Source organism: Dermacentor silvarum, chromosome 9, assembly GCF_013339745.2.
Source record: "Dermacentor silvarum isolate Dsil-2018 chromosome 9, BIME_Dsil_1.4, whole genome shotgun sequence".
In the NCBI taxonomy this organism is placed as follows: domain Eukaryota; kingdom Metazoa; phylum Arthropoda; class Arachnida; order Ixodida; family Ixodidae; genus Dermacentor; species Dermacentor silvarum.
The window spans coordinates 86,871,748-86,892,439 of record NC_051162.1 but is presented as its reverse complement, the minus strand read 5'-3'; the positions used below and the strand labels follow the sequence as shown (position 1 = coordinate 86,892,439).

Genomic DNA, 20,692 nt, shown 5'->3' with positions numbered 1-20,692 from the left:
TGACGTGAAAGAGGATCCTCTTTGCTTTAAATTATCGATTTTTCGCATGCATGGAAGTTAACCTATCCTCGAAAAGCTTGTCCTGGTTGCTCAAACGCACATGGTCACTAGTTGCCTGTTCTGGTTGTACGCTGTTGTTCAGAAGGGGCTATTCGAGACAGAGCAGGACGTTTCGAGGCTATATATAGTGACGAGAACAGGAAATAAATCTGATGTGGAAGTTAACACTGTGTGCATGTCAAATGTGCCTTTCTGTTGTACCTGTTGTTCAGCCTTGCGCTGCAATAAAATAAAAGATGTCATACAAACAAGCCCCTATAGCTACCCTCATTGTTAGTTTTGCAAGAAAAAGAATTGTCTTTGAAAATAAAATATAGAAGCACCTGTTCAGTTGGAAGCATTTCTTTCTGGATTCTGCCAAATCCGTATTTTGATTAATCCCAAAGAAAAAGTGTTGTGGCTATGGCTCTAAGAATATTTTGGCACAGACTGCAGGCAAATAGCATGAATTCCATCTTATTACCATGGAGTATCCCTGCTACGATATAAAGTAAAACTTTGAAAACACATCATTGCACATGTTTTAAGTTCAGTGTGTTTTTCTCTGCATCTATTAACAGCACGGAATTTGGCCATCCTGTTGCCATTGAAGTCGCAGACATTTGGGCAAATAGCTCTGCCCTCGTTGACTCTCAAAATCCACGAGAAGCGCTCATATTTGGACATTGCTTTAGTTTGAGCTTTACTTTAAAATTTCTTTAGGAGAGGCGGAATTCCCAAATTAAGCTCGTCACCCAAGTAATGCTGTCTGGAACGACATGTTGCATTATTTGTTTTGGTTCTGGGGTTGCAAGTCAAGGAATGGACAGAATAAAGGTACTGCCTGTAGCTGCCACATATGGGGTCCATGTGTACTTGTTGCAGGTTCATTTACGTCGCGAAAGTGCTACAGGTTACTTCGAAAAGCACAGACTGACAAAACGGCAAATTTTTGGGGGAACACAGCGACTTATGTGGATTGACCTTGGGTGGTGTGTCTATAATTATAACTTTTTAAGGGGGTGGAGATAGTATGTTGACGCACTGACGACCATAACTTTCAATTATCAATGCTTAAGTAAAAAGTATATTGCACATTGATACTTTCATGACAAAAACCAACCAAATCTGAAAGAGGCTGAAAGGCACACATGGTTGTATTGCAAGGCATGCTTTCTTCATATTGTTGCTACTCTGGCTTGGTTGTTTTGCATCGGAATTGTACAACATGAGTGTTTTGAGCTCGTTTAAGTGTGCTTCATTGTTTTGGGAAAACAGTGGAATCTGCAAGGTTTTCTATTAGAGCAGTGAAAGTTGAAAGCCATGGTCCGCAGTATGGTGGGGGTCGTGCTAGCTCTACCTACATGCAGAAAATGTAATCTCTGACTGTCAATGTGCACATGAGAGTTTTGCCTGTTCCAAGTGAGCCATCAAATAACTTGGGTAGATTTCATCTGAAGTTTTTCATGTTATAAGGCTAGGAACATATACCAACAAGGCAGAGTATGACATTTTTTTAGAGCACTGGTAGTTACATTTGTGACTTGGAAATCATTTATTGTTGATGTATCTGACTAAAAACAGTGATGATGGTGGTACAGTAAACCTTGTTACAAGAGGCACCCAAGGGACTCGGGAAACATGTCTCTTTTAACCAAGGTCTCTTGTAGCCAAAATTCTAAAAACACTGAGGAGTCGGACTAGACCACTTTATTATACATGAGCACCAAAGTGTGCTTAAACTCATCTTTGATGCGAACAGAGCTGTCTCATGGAAACATGGTTATGGCTCCGGAGTTTGATTACCGGCATACAATGCGACCAGCACCGTATACGCTGTGACAGAAATCCAACTAAATGGTACTCTGTCACAGAGTCGGTGTGGGAGCGCGACGATTATAGAAGCATAATGGCAGAAAATTCAGTGAAATTGGTAGTCTCAACCATGTGAGGAATGACAGCCGGCTGCGGAACGAAACAAAATAGAGCCAACGGAGTGAAAATTGCAGCGCATACCGGTTAGTACGACGTTAGCCGCATTACGTGAGCGTGTCTGGGTTGTGTCTCTTATAAATAGTGAAGAATTGGCTCTAGGGACATAAAAAAAGTTGTCCTTAGTAACCGAGTGTCTCTTGTAACCATGTCTCTTGTATGCAATGTTGTTAACATGGCGAACATAGGAAAACCAACCAAACCATTTTGAAATGTCTCTCGTAACCGAGTGTCTCTTGTAACGAGATTTTACTACTAATAAAGAGTGTTAATTGATTGTTCTTTTTCCTTTTCAGGCAAAGGCAGGAGGCATCTGCAAGCAACCAGTCATTCCGATTCTCAACCAATCCTTCTAGTCAGCCCATTTCTAGTGTCTTATCTTGCAAGTTTTTTTCAGTAAAGGACAATAAACACGCAGTTTCGTTCAGATTCAGGTGGCTTGCTGCTTTTTGGGCACGAATTTGTATGAATGCTTTGTACACGTCATGTACAGAACTCAAATGCAACATGGCAACACTGACACGAAGATGAAGCGGTGTCGAAGACAGTTACACAAGGACGAAACGTGCACACACAGCATTTTCAGTGTGTTGTATGTCCACTTATGTGCATTGATTTCTGCCCCATTTCAAGCTATATCTGATGTGAGTTAGCCATGTTGTAATGTACAACTTGGTATAACTTATTTCAATGAAACAAACAATTTTCTCACTTGCTTGAGATATACACCCGCATCATCATTTACAAAACAAATTTTGCACCTGTTGATACGAAGCAAGATAAAGCTGAACAGGTTCGTACGGATTCATGGTACAGGCACGCAAGCATCGAAGACATGGACACAAGAAGAACAAAAAAAAGGTGTTTCTGTCTTCCTTTCTGTTCTTTTTGTGTGTTTTATATGCATACCTTTCCTCACTACGGTCCGTCCGTTTTTAATTAGGAAAGTATGGTGCTCAATTTACAGAATTTCCGTTCTGCGGAGCTCACCGTTTTGTATTTGGAAAATACAGACAATTCCGTGATCACAACTACGGAAATAACCATTTTCCATTCGACGGAAATCACCGTTTTCCATTCGACGGAACTCTCCGTTTTCCATTCGACGGAAATCACCGTTTTCCATTTGACGGAACTCTCCGTTTTCCATTCAACGCAAAAATTTTTACAGACTATTCGTTTGACGGAAACGCTGTTTTTAATTTACGGAAAAGTGTCCGGCAACGTTTTACCTTCAACTTTCACCGTAAACTGAAGAAATTTTTTTTACAGTGTACGTCGCCGCGTGCGCCGACTGCAACAGGAGCAAAACCGCCCTGAGGATACCACAGTACACGCCAACTCACAGGCTCTTCGTGTTGGGCGTACACAAAACGCTCGAGGAGGTCACCGAGGTGCATAGGCGAAGAGAATCGCGCAGCTGGAGAGGCTGTCGGGCACCAGAACAGGAAGACGAATCTTCGACCTGCTCGGGATTCGATATCACGAGGCACGGGGACTGAAGGAAACACTATTACCGGAAGTCAGGAACGCCATAAAGACGGAAAATATGCCGAAGAACGTGCACCCGGCGCATGACGTGCAACGACGTAAATACAATGCGGTAGCAATCCTCGAGGAGCACGGAAGACGAGAAGGCGTCCTCTTCGTCGAAGCAGCCAGGTACTCGCGGCCCGCCGGTATAACGTTGATGGCGACGAGGGACGACGACCTCAACCGCCACTACAACAGAATGTGCGAGACGAACCGGGGATGAAAACACCACCATCACTACTACTACTACTACAAAAACAGCAGCAGGAAAAGCGGCAACATCAACAACAGGGCCGGCCGATGGCGGCGGCGCCCGGCTTCTCCATGGCAGTTGTAGATAGGAAGGGAAGGATCCGAATCACGGCATCAGCGAAGCTGCCGTCGGCCGAAGCAGCGGAGGGGATGGCCGTAGCCCTCGCGGTATCCACGGAAGTACGGAGGATAGCCTGATCATTAGCGACTTCAAATCAGCGATCCGGAACTACAGCAAAGGTTGGGTGCCCCTAGGATGTGGCACGCATGCTCAACGCCAGACTTCATGTCTGGCACGATTACGAGCAAGGCCCTCAAATGGTTCTCCGGGCACGTCGGGGAGCTTGGCACCACCACAGACAACAGCCACGACAACAACGACAACAACAATACTTACGGCCGTAGACACACCGGCATCCCGCTCAATCACAACGAGCGCGCCCATCTCGCCGCCAAGCAGCTTACCCGCCGCGACACGATCCCCCAGAGGGCAACCGCCGCCGTTGTTGTGCGGCACCCGAACGGAGGAGTTACAACACAACCCAAATCGCGGCGGAGGGAGCTGGGGGCCATGGGGACGCCAACTGCGATATCGAGGAGTTTCGGGCCTCGTACCGAGAGGTTCTTGGTCACTACAAGAAAGAACGTAAGAAATATCCACAACCCCACGGGCGGCTGGTCAGGTCCTAGGCAGTCGACCTGAGGCGGTTGCAGACAGGCACATTCACCAACCCCTACCACCTGCACTGCCTGTGGCTCGCGCTGCACCCATCGCCCGGCAGCCCCTGGTGCGAGCACGAACGGGCTGATATGGCGCATATGCTTTGGGAATGTCCACGCCATGAGCAAGAAGCACCAAGACGAAGGGAGAAGACAACAGCAGGACCCTCTGAAGGCGGGCGCCTCGCTCAGAGATGGCAAGCCACCCTCCTCAGCGAGGCACCCGAGGACCAGGAGTGGGCCGCCCAGCGGGCCAGGGCCATTGCCGAGCATTTCGAAAGATTTTTCTCCGGCGATGAACCCCTGGCAGGCTAGCCCAGGGCACCAACAGCCACAACCGTAAGACAAATAAAGTTTATTCCTATCCTATCCTATTCTGGAGTTTTATGTGCCAAAGCAACAGTTTCATTATGAGGCACGTAGTAGCGAGGGACTCAAGATTAATTTTGACCATCAGTGGATCTTTAACGTGCCCCTAATGCACGGGACATGGGCGTTGTGGCATTTTGTCGCGATCGACTTGCGGCTGCCGCTGTCGGAATTCCATGCCCTGACCTCGCGTTGAGAGCCGCGATACCCCAGCCGCTAGGACACCGCAGCGGGTATTACATTGCAGCTTTGGAAAAACGCAGCAAACCCTTAATATACTTAGTCTCTTGCACAGAAAATGTTCAAAAACTAAGACACCTATTTCGGCACGTATTCACGAGGGATTGTTGTATCCTCCTAAGAATGCTTTCAGAATACATTGCACACAGATTTTAGCTTTTTTCGAAAAATATTCGGGAGTGATTGCGCAAAGCATTCATTTTTAACATGAACTACGGTGCTTTAGTTCTATATTCTTGTCTTCCGGTATCGAGAAATATGACAATAAATTTATCTAGACCTCTTAACTAGCAACCTTGTGGTGTGTTTTGAAATCAATCAGATTCCGTGAAAATACGAGACGCGGCTTTTTGATGGCATTGCTATACACGTAGTTCCATTTTCATCTCGTCATTAAGCCAATAAAATGCAGTTTTTACGATAGCCTACATGCGGAAATGTTTATTTTTTTTCATGTGCATGGGGACGCAGGTTTTGTCATTTAACCCTGGTGTTTAAATTTTAAAATATCTTTTTTACGTTCCTCACATAACAGTAGATAATAAAAACCACCTTGAAGAACGGTTATGTGGCATAGCTGTATTCGGACCTCAGGAGCATATAGTGCAACTAAGTTGAAGATTACGGGATTGCATCAATTTCAGCGTTGAATTACACTTACTAAACACCGGATTTACTGACACTCGCATAGGTGTTTTCCTGCAAGTTAAACTATTTGGCTTTAAAGTATACAAGTGGTAAGGTGTGCGAGTATAGAATATGCAGAACGGATATCTTACAGAACGCACGTAATTAAAAGAAAGCCACGATAGGTCTTATCACACCTTCTTTTTCTAGACTCTACCCACATAACAATCTTCTCTATGCAGAAAGTATGAGAAGGGTAAAATCGTTTTACCTGCCAGGCGTCTTGATATATACCAAATACGTCTTCCTTGGCCCAAGCAGGTACCTTTGCCGTACCTTTCTGGTTCTCTGCTTGAATCGTGCAGTGAGCGACTCCAAGAACAAGGAAAACAAGATGGAGTTTCATTCTCAGTGCTTTGGAACTTACACCGGTCAAAGAATGCTTGGCAAGTTGCAGCTTCGCTATTTATACCAGTCCTTCCTTAGTATTAACAATGAGATCGGATGTTTACGCCTTAACGTCGATACAGTATCCCAAGTAGCGTTCTACGAAAATAAAACATGTTGATTCTAAACGTCATTGTGATCTGCATACCACAAGAACATTTTGATTATTCTTACGTAAATATACTTGGAAAGCGTAGGTGTAGTATCCACCTACCTCCTTTTTTCTTCTGCACGTTCTTCATTTTATAGCAGACAAAGAAGTCAGGTGTTAAAAGGAAGAGTTTTGTTCACACACTTTAATTCTGGCTTTGTTATTATTTCTAATAGCGGCATTGGGGATAGCTGCACAAACGTGTCAACTAAAACTTATCATTTACTTAGGCGTACAGGTCTTGACGATGATGAGATCATGTCCTCGATAATTTAGTTATTTTTCAGTGTGCCCATGCGGAGCACAACCCTTAGTTATCTGCACTGAAAGAATAGTTGTTCAGAATAATTTAGGCGTTATTTCGTCAAGGGGTAAAAACAGGGAATAAACCAAGAGATCGCGCCATAGATGGTTCGAAAAACCCCAGAGACGGTGTTGATGTAGTTTTCATAACTATTTTCGCGATAATGCAGATATATTAGGAATGCAACCACGTGTTTGTTAGACTTGCGTATATTTTTTGCATTATTAACCAGTTGAAAAAGTTATCACAATGAGTATGAATTTATTCGGCCAAGGTGGCTGCAAGACGCCCTGTGTTCAGTGGTTAAGTATGTGCTCATGTTTGTGGTACTGTCATTCTTCCAGCTACTCTTGTCATGCTCGTCGTAATATAGTGTTCATGCACAGATTGTCATACAATCGTCGTGATGCCTACTTATTTATTTCCTCATTTTCATTTTAGCTTGGTCGATTTATATTATCTAATTATGCAAATTACCAACTGTGTATAATGAGAGCATTCTTGCAGTGGTGTTCAAAGGAGATGCCACAGGAAACCATGTATACATATTAAGACTCAACAATCATAAATAATAGCAAAGGCGGACGGCTCTTTAAAACTAAGTTGTTTAAGTAAATGATCGTCAAATGTAAGACAAAACACCCATGCGCCATGGCATTTCTCTAAGTTTACTGCGTGGACACGACGTTCAAATAAACAGTAAATCTCTAGCATATGTCGCTCCTCACTAAACTTTCACCTAGTAAAGTATTTGGGTAATAGAAACTGATGTTTTAGCTATAACCGCCATTGTTGATGAGCTCACCAACCTAAGCTTCGACTGACAGATGCAATACTGCAGCAGTAAACGTGGTAATTGCTAATTATCGTGCGGCTATGCTATTTTAAATGCGCTATAGCGTTAGATGACCTGCTTTAGCGCGGATTGCATACGGCAGAAAGGGTCCAGCATTTGTCAATCACAGAACATTACCGTCTTTCGTATTCTACCGTACGTGGAAGTTTCGCCAGATAAAGTTGGGCATTATATACGCGTTCTTAGATAACTGTTTGTTTCGTTTACACCAGGGTGTATTTTTGGGAAAAAATACATGAATATATTGACGTGGCCATTTATTCAGATCACTTTCAATAAAATGGAGTGGACCTGACAGACTACTGCTTGCTTGTAAACAAGACAAGTTATACTGTTGAGTATTCAGATGTATTTTTGTTTTTTTACCAACGTAGCATACTGTTTCTCATGTTCAAAAAGGAGACATCTGATACATCCTTCACATTCCTAGAAACGACACAGTCATAGGCCTAGTACCGCATAGTACTTTGAATTTAAAAAGTACTCTGTTTGATACAAACTAAGAATAGCAAGGGTCGCAAAACTACCCACTCGGGAATACAGATGATGTATTGACACTATACTACCGAGCACCATTTATTAGCAGGTATTGAGTTCCCCTCGATATGCCTTTATGGATCATACTACTACTGGGGGATCCTACTATTTTACGTATTTCGTAAAGGAACTGGCCGGGTTTATTGAGGCAGCTGGCTCCTGAAAAACACGTCGCAAGGCCCGAATATAGAGCGTGGTGCATTGCGCGCGCACTTCTCTGTTTTTTTCCTCATAAGCCTGTTCTATTGCACGGTTCCCTTTCGTACCGGTGGAATTTGTACCAAGCTTAGGAAAGAGCATATCCTCAACGCTGAAAAATTGGTTTAAGACGAAAAAAATACATACATGCTTAGGAACGATGCTATAGTGACAGCTATAGCAAAGTCAAAGGTACAGTAGCGGTGAAGCGCCATGTTCAGAGCCCTAGTAAACAGGTGTAACTACATTAGCGCGTATGGGAGAATGAATATAAAAGAAGAATAAAAGAAAAAGTTGCGAATGCAGTTCAGATCGTTCTCGTCAAAATCGAGGCGAAGACACTTTGCCAGAAGACCCTGCTGTGCGTGGTGCCGAAATTGGAGCTACCCTTGCGCTGCTCAACCACTTTACGCTGTGACTGTTGTGCGTGTGGCGCGCAGGCCTGTGACGTTTTAGTACGTGCTCATCAAACGACCTAATTGCGTATGGCCCTCTGACGAGTATATAAATATAAAAAGAGAACACCCATGTACTTAGACTTAGGTGCACGTTAAAGAACTTCTGGTGGTCCAAATTGTTCCGGAGTTACCCACTACGGCGTGCATCATAATGATATCGTGGTTTTGGCTCGTAAACTCTATAATTTTATTTAAACGGAATAAATCCGGTCTCAGCATTCTACCAACGATTGACGTAACAATTTTAGACTATGTAGCGCCTGTGGTCATTAGCGGATGTTATTCGTCAACAGTAATTCTGACGCACCCACACTTGCGTCAATTTAATCTTATTTATTGCAGTACTGTTTCAACAATGCAGGGAAATGCCACTCATGAGCACGAAAAAAAAAACCTACGTGTACCTTGCGGAACCTTGCGGAAAGCTTTTTGAACGTTCACGGCAGGGTGAACTTTAAGGGCGTGTTCACTACCGAAACTGGTCCAAACATGCGCAGCGTTTAGCTCTCATGCCTTGGTGTCTTTTCTGCCACCACATGTAATGCACAACGAATAGGTCTGATGATGTGTAACACGAGAACAAGGTGAGAGCAGGAGCCAACGTTTCGACAAGTGGACTTGGCATCTTCAGCGCGACAGATGAGAGCATATGTCGCCCTCAAGAAGAGAAGTCCACTTGTCTAAACGTTGGCTCCTGCTCTCACCTTGTTCTCGGGTTGCTCATCGTCTTGAATTTCCATCTCCCGCATTGCCTATAATAGCTCTTATGAAATATAAATTGCGCCGATAATGTATTCTTGCTTTTTTCACTTATCATCACCTTTCACCTCATGTTATTGTGAAAGAAAGATGTATACTTTACAGAAGCAGGTCAACTGCTCTAAACACCGACACTATAACTACGATAACAATGGCGCCACGACATCGACGACAATTTAGACGGCCGGGTGACGATGACGGCATGAGGCGATATTCATAATTTCATTCAGCCACCGATGGGTATAATATGCCAGCTAAATGCGTCCAATAAAGGTAGGCTACTCTAATGCTATGATAATAATACTGAACAGTTTTCAGCTACCATGTCGCCTAAAATGCAAATATTTTCTTATGCAATCACAGCGTGCTCGGAGAATCAGTGATGGAAAAATGAGAAATATTTTAATCGTGCACCTTGAGTGCTTAATTCAAAGAGTGTTCCCTCTTCACTATCTGATGTTTGTCATTGGAAAAAGGAGACTCCCACCAAGGTTTCTTTCTTTTTTCAAAGAATTTCTCGTGTATTCCCCGCAGCCTTACATTTTCTTAAGGAATGGAAAGCGGATAGCAAGCAGCTTAGCCAATTGCAGAGGAACGGAAAGGTATATGAGGAAGCGCACACTCTGAGCATTTAAATGCCAATCATTTTGTTTGTAATGCCAGGCAATGCTTGTGTAGGTTTGTGTCTCAAGCAAGATATGGGGTTGTGGAATAAACAAATCTAGAGTCCAAATTTTCAAGTATGTAAGAAATCTATGCGTCAAAACTAATTATTCCAGCGCAATAGACGGACCAGTAGAAGAAAAAGCTAGACAAGTTCGTATATTTAGTGCATGGTAAAAAACAAATGATGGCGAGAGAAACCGGAGCGAGACGTGAAGATATTTATTATTAAGGTATTTTTCCAAATATTTGCATATGGCTACAAGACGTAAACATGCATCACAAATATAAAAATTTTCTTTGTTCAAACTTTTAAAGCAAACCGTTTCCCATGAGTATGCCCTTAAGCAGCCGACATATTTGGACACTAGTCAATCGTGAATGTGTCGGTACGCACAATATATTTTCTGTTCCCTGTTGCACAGAATATCTTATTCCATCACTTATAAGCTTGAAATAAACCTGAAGTTGACGGCTGAGTGTTGCTATGTAGTTTACGGAGATTTGCTAAAGGAGATATAAAGGATTGCCAACCACATAGCTGCGCAAATATGTTGAAATATAGAAACCTTGAATGGCGTGTAGTTTGCCAATCAACGACTTCTAATGAAAAGGCTGAACTAGCAGTATGATCCATGCCATACCTGTTGTAAGGAGCTTGAACAAAAGCCTCGCAAGTAATAAAGCAACGCTTACTATTAATATAGGAATTCCGGTAATTTTATTGAACTACTTACGTCAGTTCATAGAATTCGGCAATCACAAATTACCAATAGCTGTCAATCCTAAGCAAATAACCTACTGAAACTGCAGAGTAACGGGGGGTATAAATTAACATTTATTATGGAAAGGCTTTTATAATGGCGTTCACCTAGCTTGTCTACTCAGGAAACTACATAGCCTTTGTGTCCGAATACTAGACCATTCAGATATGACAGAGGAAGTCACACATCGGGTGGGCTGCAATTCAGATCGCCAGCACTGTAGCTTTCGCGTGGTGCAATGAAGATGAATAGATCACGAGTTGTGTTGCTGCATGGATGGATAATATCGCTGTCGTCATATCCGCAGAAAAATTTATAGAGGAAATGTGTTTTCGATCTCGATTCATATAAAAATGTGCAGCAAAACAATTTCACTGTTGGGTACGTTGGGTACGACAGCTTTCAGAAATGTAATTCCGGTATCAGCGCTTCCCTTGCTGGCGACCACACTATTGTAGTTGCTTCTGCAGAAAATATATTCTGCCAACGCTACACAGTGGGTATGCAGGCGGCGGAGCGGGGAGAGGGAGGCGCTCATTAGAGCCCACTGTAGTTGTATTGCTGAATTCTCCTGCTGATGTGTATAGGTAAATGTTGAATGTCACCTGTCATGGCGACGCCATTGTCGTATGTCGCTTTAGTTTCGTTGAAAGTTTAATGAACTGTGCTCATGCTACTGCCGCTAATCGTGAGTTATGTGCGGTATTCGGCGGCAAATCTGTTCTCGTATTCACAGAACGCTCGTGCGCATAGTATTGTTTAGATGATAATGGATGACTGGTTTGTACATGATGAGAGTGCCTTAACTCAAACTGATTGTCTGTGTGTGGCATGGGATTTAGTCTGTAATGTACGTGCCAGCTTGGCCCACCATACATTACTTATTGGAATGAGCTCCCTGTGGTTTTATGTGCCTTCCTTCCGACAAAGAAGCAAATCCAAACAATGGAATACCATTTGCCAGATGCCGTGTACTGGAAATACCATCGCAGAGGCCACACAAAGCAAGTATTTGATGAGTTTCAGAGCTGCTACGAACAATGCAATAAACTGGTGAAGAAATGGTTTGACTTCCATGGCGATTACATTGAAGAGAATTATGTGCTAAGTTATTGCTAGTGAAAATTCATTAACTTTTTTTCTTGCTGTCCTAAGTTTCTGGCCCAGTCAACAAGACCTAACGAACAACACGCGGTAAGCTGACATTAGGCTGCTCACTCGACATATTTATATCCATACCGTTTCCCAACAGATAAGTTCAACAAATTATGCTAGGGCACGGCGAACATCCTATATCAACACCGCACACACATCATTGATACTTCAGGCAACGTGGTATTTTTCTGCTAAAGACCGCGAAAACAACTTTAAAACATCTGAACTACTAGTGCCAGAAAATCTGCGTGGCATGTTCTGTTAAATTCTCGCCTAAATAAAAACAAGGAGGGCTATTTCGGTGATTTCTTTGGAAGGGGGCAAAATTACTGCGTCTTTTGTTAAAATGAAGACCACCATTACTTTTGTTCGCGCGCTTAGGTTGTTGACTTGTACCTACAATAATTGCGTTCACGTCTTCGAGAAATCGGGTGCAAATCCAACTGTTATAGGGTGGTTTGGTAACGGAGAAGTGTGCACTCGTATAAAAGCATAACTACAATATAGTAAGAAAAAAGAAAGAGGTATAGAGTATTTCATATGTGAAAATATTTCTGTAATATTACAGAACGCCGAGTGTAGATTAAATAAATCGGTGCTCATTTTTTTTAGATATTGGCAACTTCCCCACACGGCACACTAACCAGACCTCAAACTGTCACACTACGCATGCTTCAGACGGGATCATATCCCAAACGAAATTTATTTCACTACATCAATCCAGACTGCTTTAGTCCAGACTGCCCTAGCTGTGGACAATATAATACTTTAGACCACGTGCTCTCGGGATGCCCCTCGTTACAGAGGGGCCCGCATCGATGCACTGCAGAGGAGTGGAGCTCTGCCCTACGGAGCTCCGACCAGTCACGTCAATTTAGGGCTGTCCAGAGAGCCCACGATGCGGCGCTGGAGCTTGGTCTCCCCATCCTGATGTAGGTGCGGCCCGCGGCTTCGTCGCCTCCCTGAGAGGGGGCAACGGAGCTTCTCAGGACCTTCATGAAAGTTCTTTGTCTGTCTGTCTGTTGGCAACTTCCTTCGTGTATGAAATAATACATATTGCAGAATATATTTTTTACATGGACAGAAGTTAATTGTTTGAGCAACAGTTAACAATATATATATATATATATATATATATATATATATATAAGCATATCATAAGAAGCCAACATATACCCCAGAAAGTGGATGGGAAAATGGTTCCGCGGTAGCTCAATGGTGAGAGCATCGCACGCGTAATGCGAAGACGTGGGTTCGTTCCCTACCTGCGCACAGTTGTTTTTTCATCCATTTTCACTTTCATTAATTCCTCATTTCTTTAATTCAATTACCAAGTACAAGTAATTTCCCCTGTGCTGTCCCTGGTGTTATTCTTTGTTGACTTCTTATGATATGTTTATGAAAAAAATCGGGCCCCTCGGTTCTCTTTCGTCTCGTTCACAGACACACAATTAATTTCCCTGTGCTGTCCCTGGTGTTCTTCTTTGTTGACTTCTTCTGATATGTTTATTAAAAAAATCGGGCCCCCTCGGTTCTCTTTTCGTCTCGTTCACAGACACCACACACATACACACCAACACACACACACACACACATATATATATATATATATATATATTACTTCGAAGCTGTCTATGGCTAGGGTCCCAGGAATTCTTCGGGGCTTCAAGATAGCAGCGCACGATCATAATCAGACAACATGAAAGCCCTCTATACCCTTCACTGTCAGCCGTTTTTCGTTATCGCTTTTATAATTGATGGGAGTGGCTGCTCTTCTTGGCGACGAGTTAGCGGGCCGCGATCTATAATAAAAGATCGTCAATAAGAAGCATCCACACGATGGCGAAAATACCACTGTGGAGATTTGCCTTTCCGTAAAAAAAATCACTGCTATTCTACTCCTGCGAATGTGGACAGTAAGTGAAGCTGTAGCTATGTTGCGCCTAATGAAGAGCAACTTTTTAAACACCGATGCCATGATGTGTGCTCATTACGCACATTGCTCTTCTACCTTATATATGGCACGAACACACGTTTCAATGCTTTTTACAGGAGCCTTTATTTTATTTATTACTTTGAAATGACTGTTATACATGATTTGCAGTCGCTATGATGTTTTCCGCTCTTATTTGAGAAATATCTTTGGCCAAAGTTAAATAGATGCATGATCCATGTAGGGTATTTGATTGAGTCGGATCGATGAAGTAACCGAGGTGAAACTCATCCAGGAAGTGGGTGAAGCACGGCTTTGTTTCAGGTTTTGAGATGTCTACGTTGAAGTTTCCGACGACGACCACCGGCAAGGCAGCGGCGGCAACGTACGTTGATCATCGTGCAAGTGCGCGCGCATCGCCATCTATCCTGTGGGTTGGCGGCTTTTTATTGTTAAGTTTCGTATTGAAACGAAAGGTGTTGTGTATGTTTGCTTCATGTCTCTGCCTGAGTATAAGCCATTTCTCTTGGCACTGAACTGCCGCCGGGGTCGGCCATCTGGGTTTTCTGTCGACGCGATGGACGCGAAAATCCCCGGATCCTAGCCAAAGACAGCTTCGTTGAAAAAATAAAGAAAACAAAAGGTCATCTGCGCGCAGACGTTCGCCCTCTTGTTTATCTCGAGACGGAGCGCGCGCTACTACAGGACTCTGCTCCTCCGATAGGGACTCAGAGACCTCATCGCCTGCAGTCGCTGGATGGCTCTGGCGGAAAGATAAAATAATGTCGCTGCCTTCAGTTTTATTCAGGTGGCATAGTAGAACCAGTAGCACCTTCAGAAGCGGAGTTCAACCAACGTTTATTGTTTCGCGCGGTGATGTGGCGAAAGTAGTGTCTTGTGTCTTAAGATACAGGATACATTCTTTCATGTTTCGCAAATACAGATTCATTCACATCTTGCCAGACATATCACGAAACTGATAAAAGATATTCTAAGAGTTTCAAGTTAATATTCAAGGTAAACGAATCTGAGGGGTGGTCTTTAACCCCTTCTCTGGACTTCTACTTTCGAAGGGCCGGGATGGCGAGTGAATTTATTTTGTCATTCACGCCGTTTAGGAAATACATTATTCAAAAGCATCTTACGTACACAATCGTGGTGCATCATGGTTTTTTCGGTTTGTCGTGTAAAAAACAGGCACATTTCTTTGTTTCAGTCAATAAGCAGGACAAATCCAAACATATATCTGTCCGACGTGACATTAGCGTTGCATTTCAAATGACTCGCATACCTGATGCCTCCTGGCATCATTTTTTATTCATTTTTTGTAAATTGAAATAGTGGCCTTAGTGGAGATGCTGCGTTAAAGGTGCTATGGATGCAAATATTTGTGTGCATTGGCACAATAGCGAGAAACACTGAAAAAAAATACCTGCGAAAACGTCAAGCGTGCAAAATAGGCAAGGCGAAAAATGGACAGGTAACCAACATATCAGCGATATCTTCTTACGTGCTACAAGCCTAAATAACCAGTAATGACACCCTACCAATATCTCGTACAAACTGACCAACTATACAATGGTCTAGATATATTGTGTGAAGAAACTAAATTACTGAATATTACTGTGTTTTTACAATAATCGAGAGCCAAGGAGGACAATACTTCATTGTCGCTACAAGCTTACTCCAGTATAGGTGGCATTATTATTGTGAGCTCACGCCGAAATTCAAGCGAACTGGGCATTGCAGCGACAGGCCTTCGAGTCCCCAAAAAAGGTCAAGTGGGAAAACAATGAAGAATGCCTCAGATCATCCAAGTGGCGCTGAACTCACGACCAGCACTTGAACGACGCGCGTTGATGGGTTCGTCATTCAGATGACGTCAGAGTCTCCGAGCCCATTCACAGCAAGGTGAAAATCACTTATACAATAAAGCAGATCCACCGAATATGGTAATCTCTTGGGCTCTTGTCGACGCAGTCTCCATGGAGGTGCACACACATGCGACTATGAAATTCGAGAGAAGGGACGTTCCTTAACCCACTGCAGCATTGCTTGTTCTGGCCTCCGAAATAAATGTACTATTACCACTTCTCGGAGAGCTTGTGATGCGCAGTGTTTTCCACTACCTAGGTAGCACTGTTGCGCGACAGATGAATGGTTGATGCCCTCAAGAATGCAAGTCAGATTTCGTGAGATGTATTATACCTCTGTCACACGTCACGCAAGAACACTTTTACCCAAGCGGTCTTTTACCAAGTTGAAGGACATTTGAATGAAGAGGTGTTGCGCAGCAGACACACGGCGCCGATGATCTCCTTTTAGTGTTTCCTTCTGGACGACGCTACCGAAAGCGTGGAGCTATTTGGAACAATATAGGCCAAAAAAACTGATGTATCGCGAAATATAAAGTGAAAACGTATTGTTTACACGTTTTTTAAATAAATTGAACATAAGTAACGTTAATATAAAGATTTATTGTAGTAGTTCAAAAAGCGTCGTCACATGACATTGCCAGCCCGTTCGACCTGCTTACGAGAGTACAGAAGAAAATGAACATTACTGAGTTTACTACACCTTCTACGAGACATAAAATTATTTTTTATGGTGAGCCTACGCGACAGAAAATTACGCATTCGCTTATTTTGTTTAATATATCCTCCTGACTTCCGGGTTGGATTTAGGTTCATAGATTTTCCTGAAACTTTCAAGATATGATGTGTAGACAACAAAGATAAAAAGTGACGCTTATTATTTCAGTAATGTCCATGGTTTTAGTATGGCATGATGTCCAATCTATTGGACACTGGAACTCTATGGTGAATTGTGAAGTAGTGGGCTTGCAGTAACACAAGCTACTTTACAGAAGAAAATGTTTTCCAATGCTGGAAAAACCATTTATAATCACCATTTTACGGTACGAAGTGGGTTCTAATAAAATACGAAGTGGGTTCTAATTTCTGGCCCTAAACGAGCGCAGAAGAGCTCGGATCAGCGATAGTGTCATCGTCGCTGTCCGACAAGTCGAGGTCTGACGAGCTACCAGTATCTGCTCCGCCGTGTCATCCGACACGCGAGGCCTGTCCCCTGAACAAAAAAGAGGCACTTTATCCATGCACGCCGTAAAAGAAAATTTGGTACAGTAGCCTTGGTATACTCTGCTGTAATTACTCAACGTGAAAGCTGTGGAAGTCCGAAGCAGTGTTTCGCCGGTGTTTTCCTTGTGCTTAACTTGTTTTATTCTGTGTTTATCTTGTGTTTAGCAATCCATAATACGTTGTGACACCTGTGCTAAGACACAACTGGTGGGAAACCGCCACGCACATGGAGGCAAAGCGACACACACGTGGAGCCAAAGCCTTTGCTGCGCGTGGCCACGACGACATGCGATCAAATTACAAGATTTTAATGACTTTCACGAGTTTCTGCTAATTAATGCGCTGAACGCTTGATTATTCTCAAACATGTTAGTTTATTTTGAAACGGTTTTGATTAATTCTGCGCTTGTTTTGACTGTGTTTTTGCGCGTGACCACGACATGACACGCCGACAGCCCGGGATAATCGCGTGCTTCGCACTTAAAAGACAAGCCAGCACAAAGAAAAGTCGCGTGACACCAAAATTAACCTGCGTTCAAAGCACTGCACGTGGCGTCCGTACATTCGCAATGACAGTCTTGAGTGCCATTGTCCAATGTGTTGGACATGCAACATCAAATCACTAGCAGAGAAAAGCAAGCGTACGCAGAACTAAAATTTTCCATTCAGCGTACTCCGTGTATCATTACCTTTCCAGTTGCCTGCACTTTCGGAAGACGTCAAATGGTATGTCACAGGCTGTCGTGAATGCGAGCGGATAAAGTTTCCATGAAGTCCTACGGCTTATTGCTTCCCGTTTAAAGACATCATTACCCATTTGACCAAGCATGCTTGGGGAAGAAGACGAAGTGTCCTTTGACACAGTGCTGTTCTTTCTAGCTCCGGTTTATTTCCGTGCAAATCGAAGTGCATCCGCTTGTCTTCGCTCCTTGCTCGTTCGTGATGGACGTGGACGACCCTGCACGTCTGCCGGCGACGGCGGCGTCATCGGCGGCCGCCTCCAGGAAGCGGGTCGGTCAACAGAGCGACAGCGATAGCGAGGACACCCAAGTCTACTCTCTCAGCAGTGACGACCCTTCCGATGACGACTTCCAACTTGTGCAGAGCCGCAAAGCGAAGAGAAGGAACACTAGGACGTCTTCATCGTCAAGTACGGAAACAGCAAGACAGACGCAAAGGCCGGACGCCAATACCATCATATTTGTGCCCATGCTTCCTACCGCTAACATGAAGCTGCTTAACAGACAATCTGCATCGATGTTACTGGAAGCCTTGGTGCCCAATGAAATATCGGACATTCGAGTGAACACCCGCAAAAATCTACTAGCTGTCGATGTCCAACACGCAGGTGCTTTGACCACACTACGCAGCGTAACCGACCTTGATGGCATTCAGGTGCGCTCCTACATCCCTCTGGGATCTGATATAGTCATTGGCGTTATCTACGACGTCGACGTAGCCATCCTTAACCACGACTTGCCAATTCTTGTCAAGCCAGCTAATGACGAGGTCATTGTTGATGTCATTCGGATAGGCAGTTCACGCTGCGTGAAGGTTGCATTCAAGGGTAACCATCTACCCTCGCATGTTAAGGTGGGACACTTCAGACATGCTGTGCGGCCTTTCATACCGAAGCCTCTTCAATGCCGCAAATGCATGAAACTGGGGCACGTGAGCAGTGTCTGTGAAAACCAGGCAACATGCCCCCGCTGCGCGGAGCCCCACGATGCAGATAAATGTGGCGCCACTGTAATGAAGTGTTCGAACTGCAGCGGGTCATTGAGGCTTCATCGAGGAATTGCCCACATATTAAAAAGGAAATGACCATCTTGAAAAAATGGTGAAAGATCATTCAACTCATCGAGAAGCCGCCGCTAAGATCAGGAGGCGACGTTCCCGTCGCTGACGTTCTTCAAGAAAAGGCTGTTGCGTCTACGGCGCGCTTGCCACTTCCTATGACATCACCTCCTCCTCTGCCGCCCAGACCATACAATGCGGAAAAGACCACGAAGGACAAAACCACTGAAAAGACGACATGTGCCGAATCTTGGCCGGCCCTACCAAAACGACAGCAAGCACCAACAGGAACGCGGCAAACTTCTGAAGGACAATCCTCGGCGTCTACTGTCGGTGATTTGTCCGACCAGGACATGCAAGTGACTGTAATGCTGCAGTCGCTAATTAATACAATCCGCATGATCCTGAACAAGCTACAAACACCTGCAGCTCGCAGTGCTCTGCAAATACTGGATGCACTAAATCCTGTGCTTGCTAGCATCGTCTAAGCACCATGGCTCGACCATTAGTCGCCTTCCGCACTGAAGTTAAAGGTGCGTCGATCTTTCAGTGGAATGCCAGAGGTCTCAGGACCCGCATAGCAGACTTCCGCCAATTCGTTTTTACAAATCGCTTCCCCATACTGGTCATATGCGAACCAAATACATCGACTCCACTAAGACTGTCTGGTTACGAACCTTTCGCCTCGTCCACATGCGGAGCATGCTGCAAAGTAATCGTCTACATCCGCACGGATCTTACGTATGTCGCTCACGCGGTAGAGCCACATGACGACAAGCAATATGTCTGCCTGCATGTAAAAAAGAAGAATGTGTCATTTACACTTATTGGAGCCTACATATCCCCAGCGGGTCACTTTGATGGCAAAAGGCTCAAGAAAATATTGCAAATGACCAATAGCCCCTGGGTTATCACAGGTGCCTTTAACGCGCATCACCAGCTATGGGGAAGCACTAAAATTGATTCCAGGGGCAGGAGTCTTGCCTCCTTTGCTGCCGACCATGATATGTTCTGTGAGAATGATGGAAGCCCTACATTTCTGCGAGGCACGACCTATAGTAGCTGCTTAGACTTGACTTTGGTATCACGACGCTTCGCCTCGAGCGTCCAATGGTTTACTGACATAGAGACACATGGAAGCGACCATATTCCAACATACATCAAGATTAGTGGAGTTGGGCAATGCTCCTCTACAGTCTTGCGTACAGTTGAGTGGTCAAGGTTTAAGGAGCATATGGATGACGCATGTCGGGAAGGCCTTTCACACAATATAGAAGACGAAATCACGCACTCAATGAAAGCGAGCACATTTGCATGTGCTCGCTCACAAGGTCAGCAAGGCGAACACACTTCGACACAGAACTGGAGAGGCTGCGTGCGGAACGCCGACAGGCGGAAAGAAGGTATCGGCGCACGAAATCGGTTCTAGACCTCAGGGCTTCACGACGCATACAAAAGAAAGTTCAGCGTCGTATGGATAAATTGGAATACAAGCGATAGAAATCTTTCTGTCAGACGCTTGATCCCCGAAGATCGCTCTCACACATATGGAGAACGGTTAGGGGTCTTCGCTCATGCCCGCATCAAAGGAAGCCCTTTGCTGCTCTGGCCCTCTACCAACACCGCTCGCAGTTTGAAGTCGCTGAAGAGTTCTGTGTGCGGGTTTCTGGATCCGTGATGATCAATACTGACGCGGCACTGAATGGCGTCCCTGAGGCACGTGTACCAGAAGTGAACGTGCTTTTTTGACATGAAGAGCTCGACGCTGCATTAGCGACCTGCAGGCGTTCTTCGTCACCA

At 44.2% G+C, this 20,692-nt stretch overlaps 1 protein-coding gene across 1 annotated transcript in view; it reads right to left on the bottom strand.

Annotated features, from left to right (window-relative positions):
• Positions 1-6,198, bottom strand: part of LOC125940348 (male-specific histamine-binding salivary protein-like) — a 49,487-nt gene extending 43,289 nt beyond the window's left edge. The window contains exon 1 of the mRNA XM_049656430.1: positions 6,044-6,198. Within this exon, the coding sequence (XP_049512387.1) occupies positions 6,044-6,178 (135 nt within the window). The 5' untranslated portion in view covers positions 6,179-6,198. The remainder of the gene's footprint in view (positions 1-6,043) is intronic.
• Positions 6,199-20,692: the final 14,494 nt, after the last annotated feature.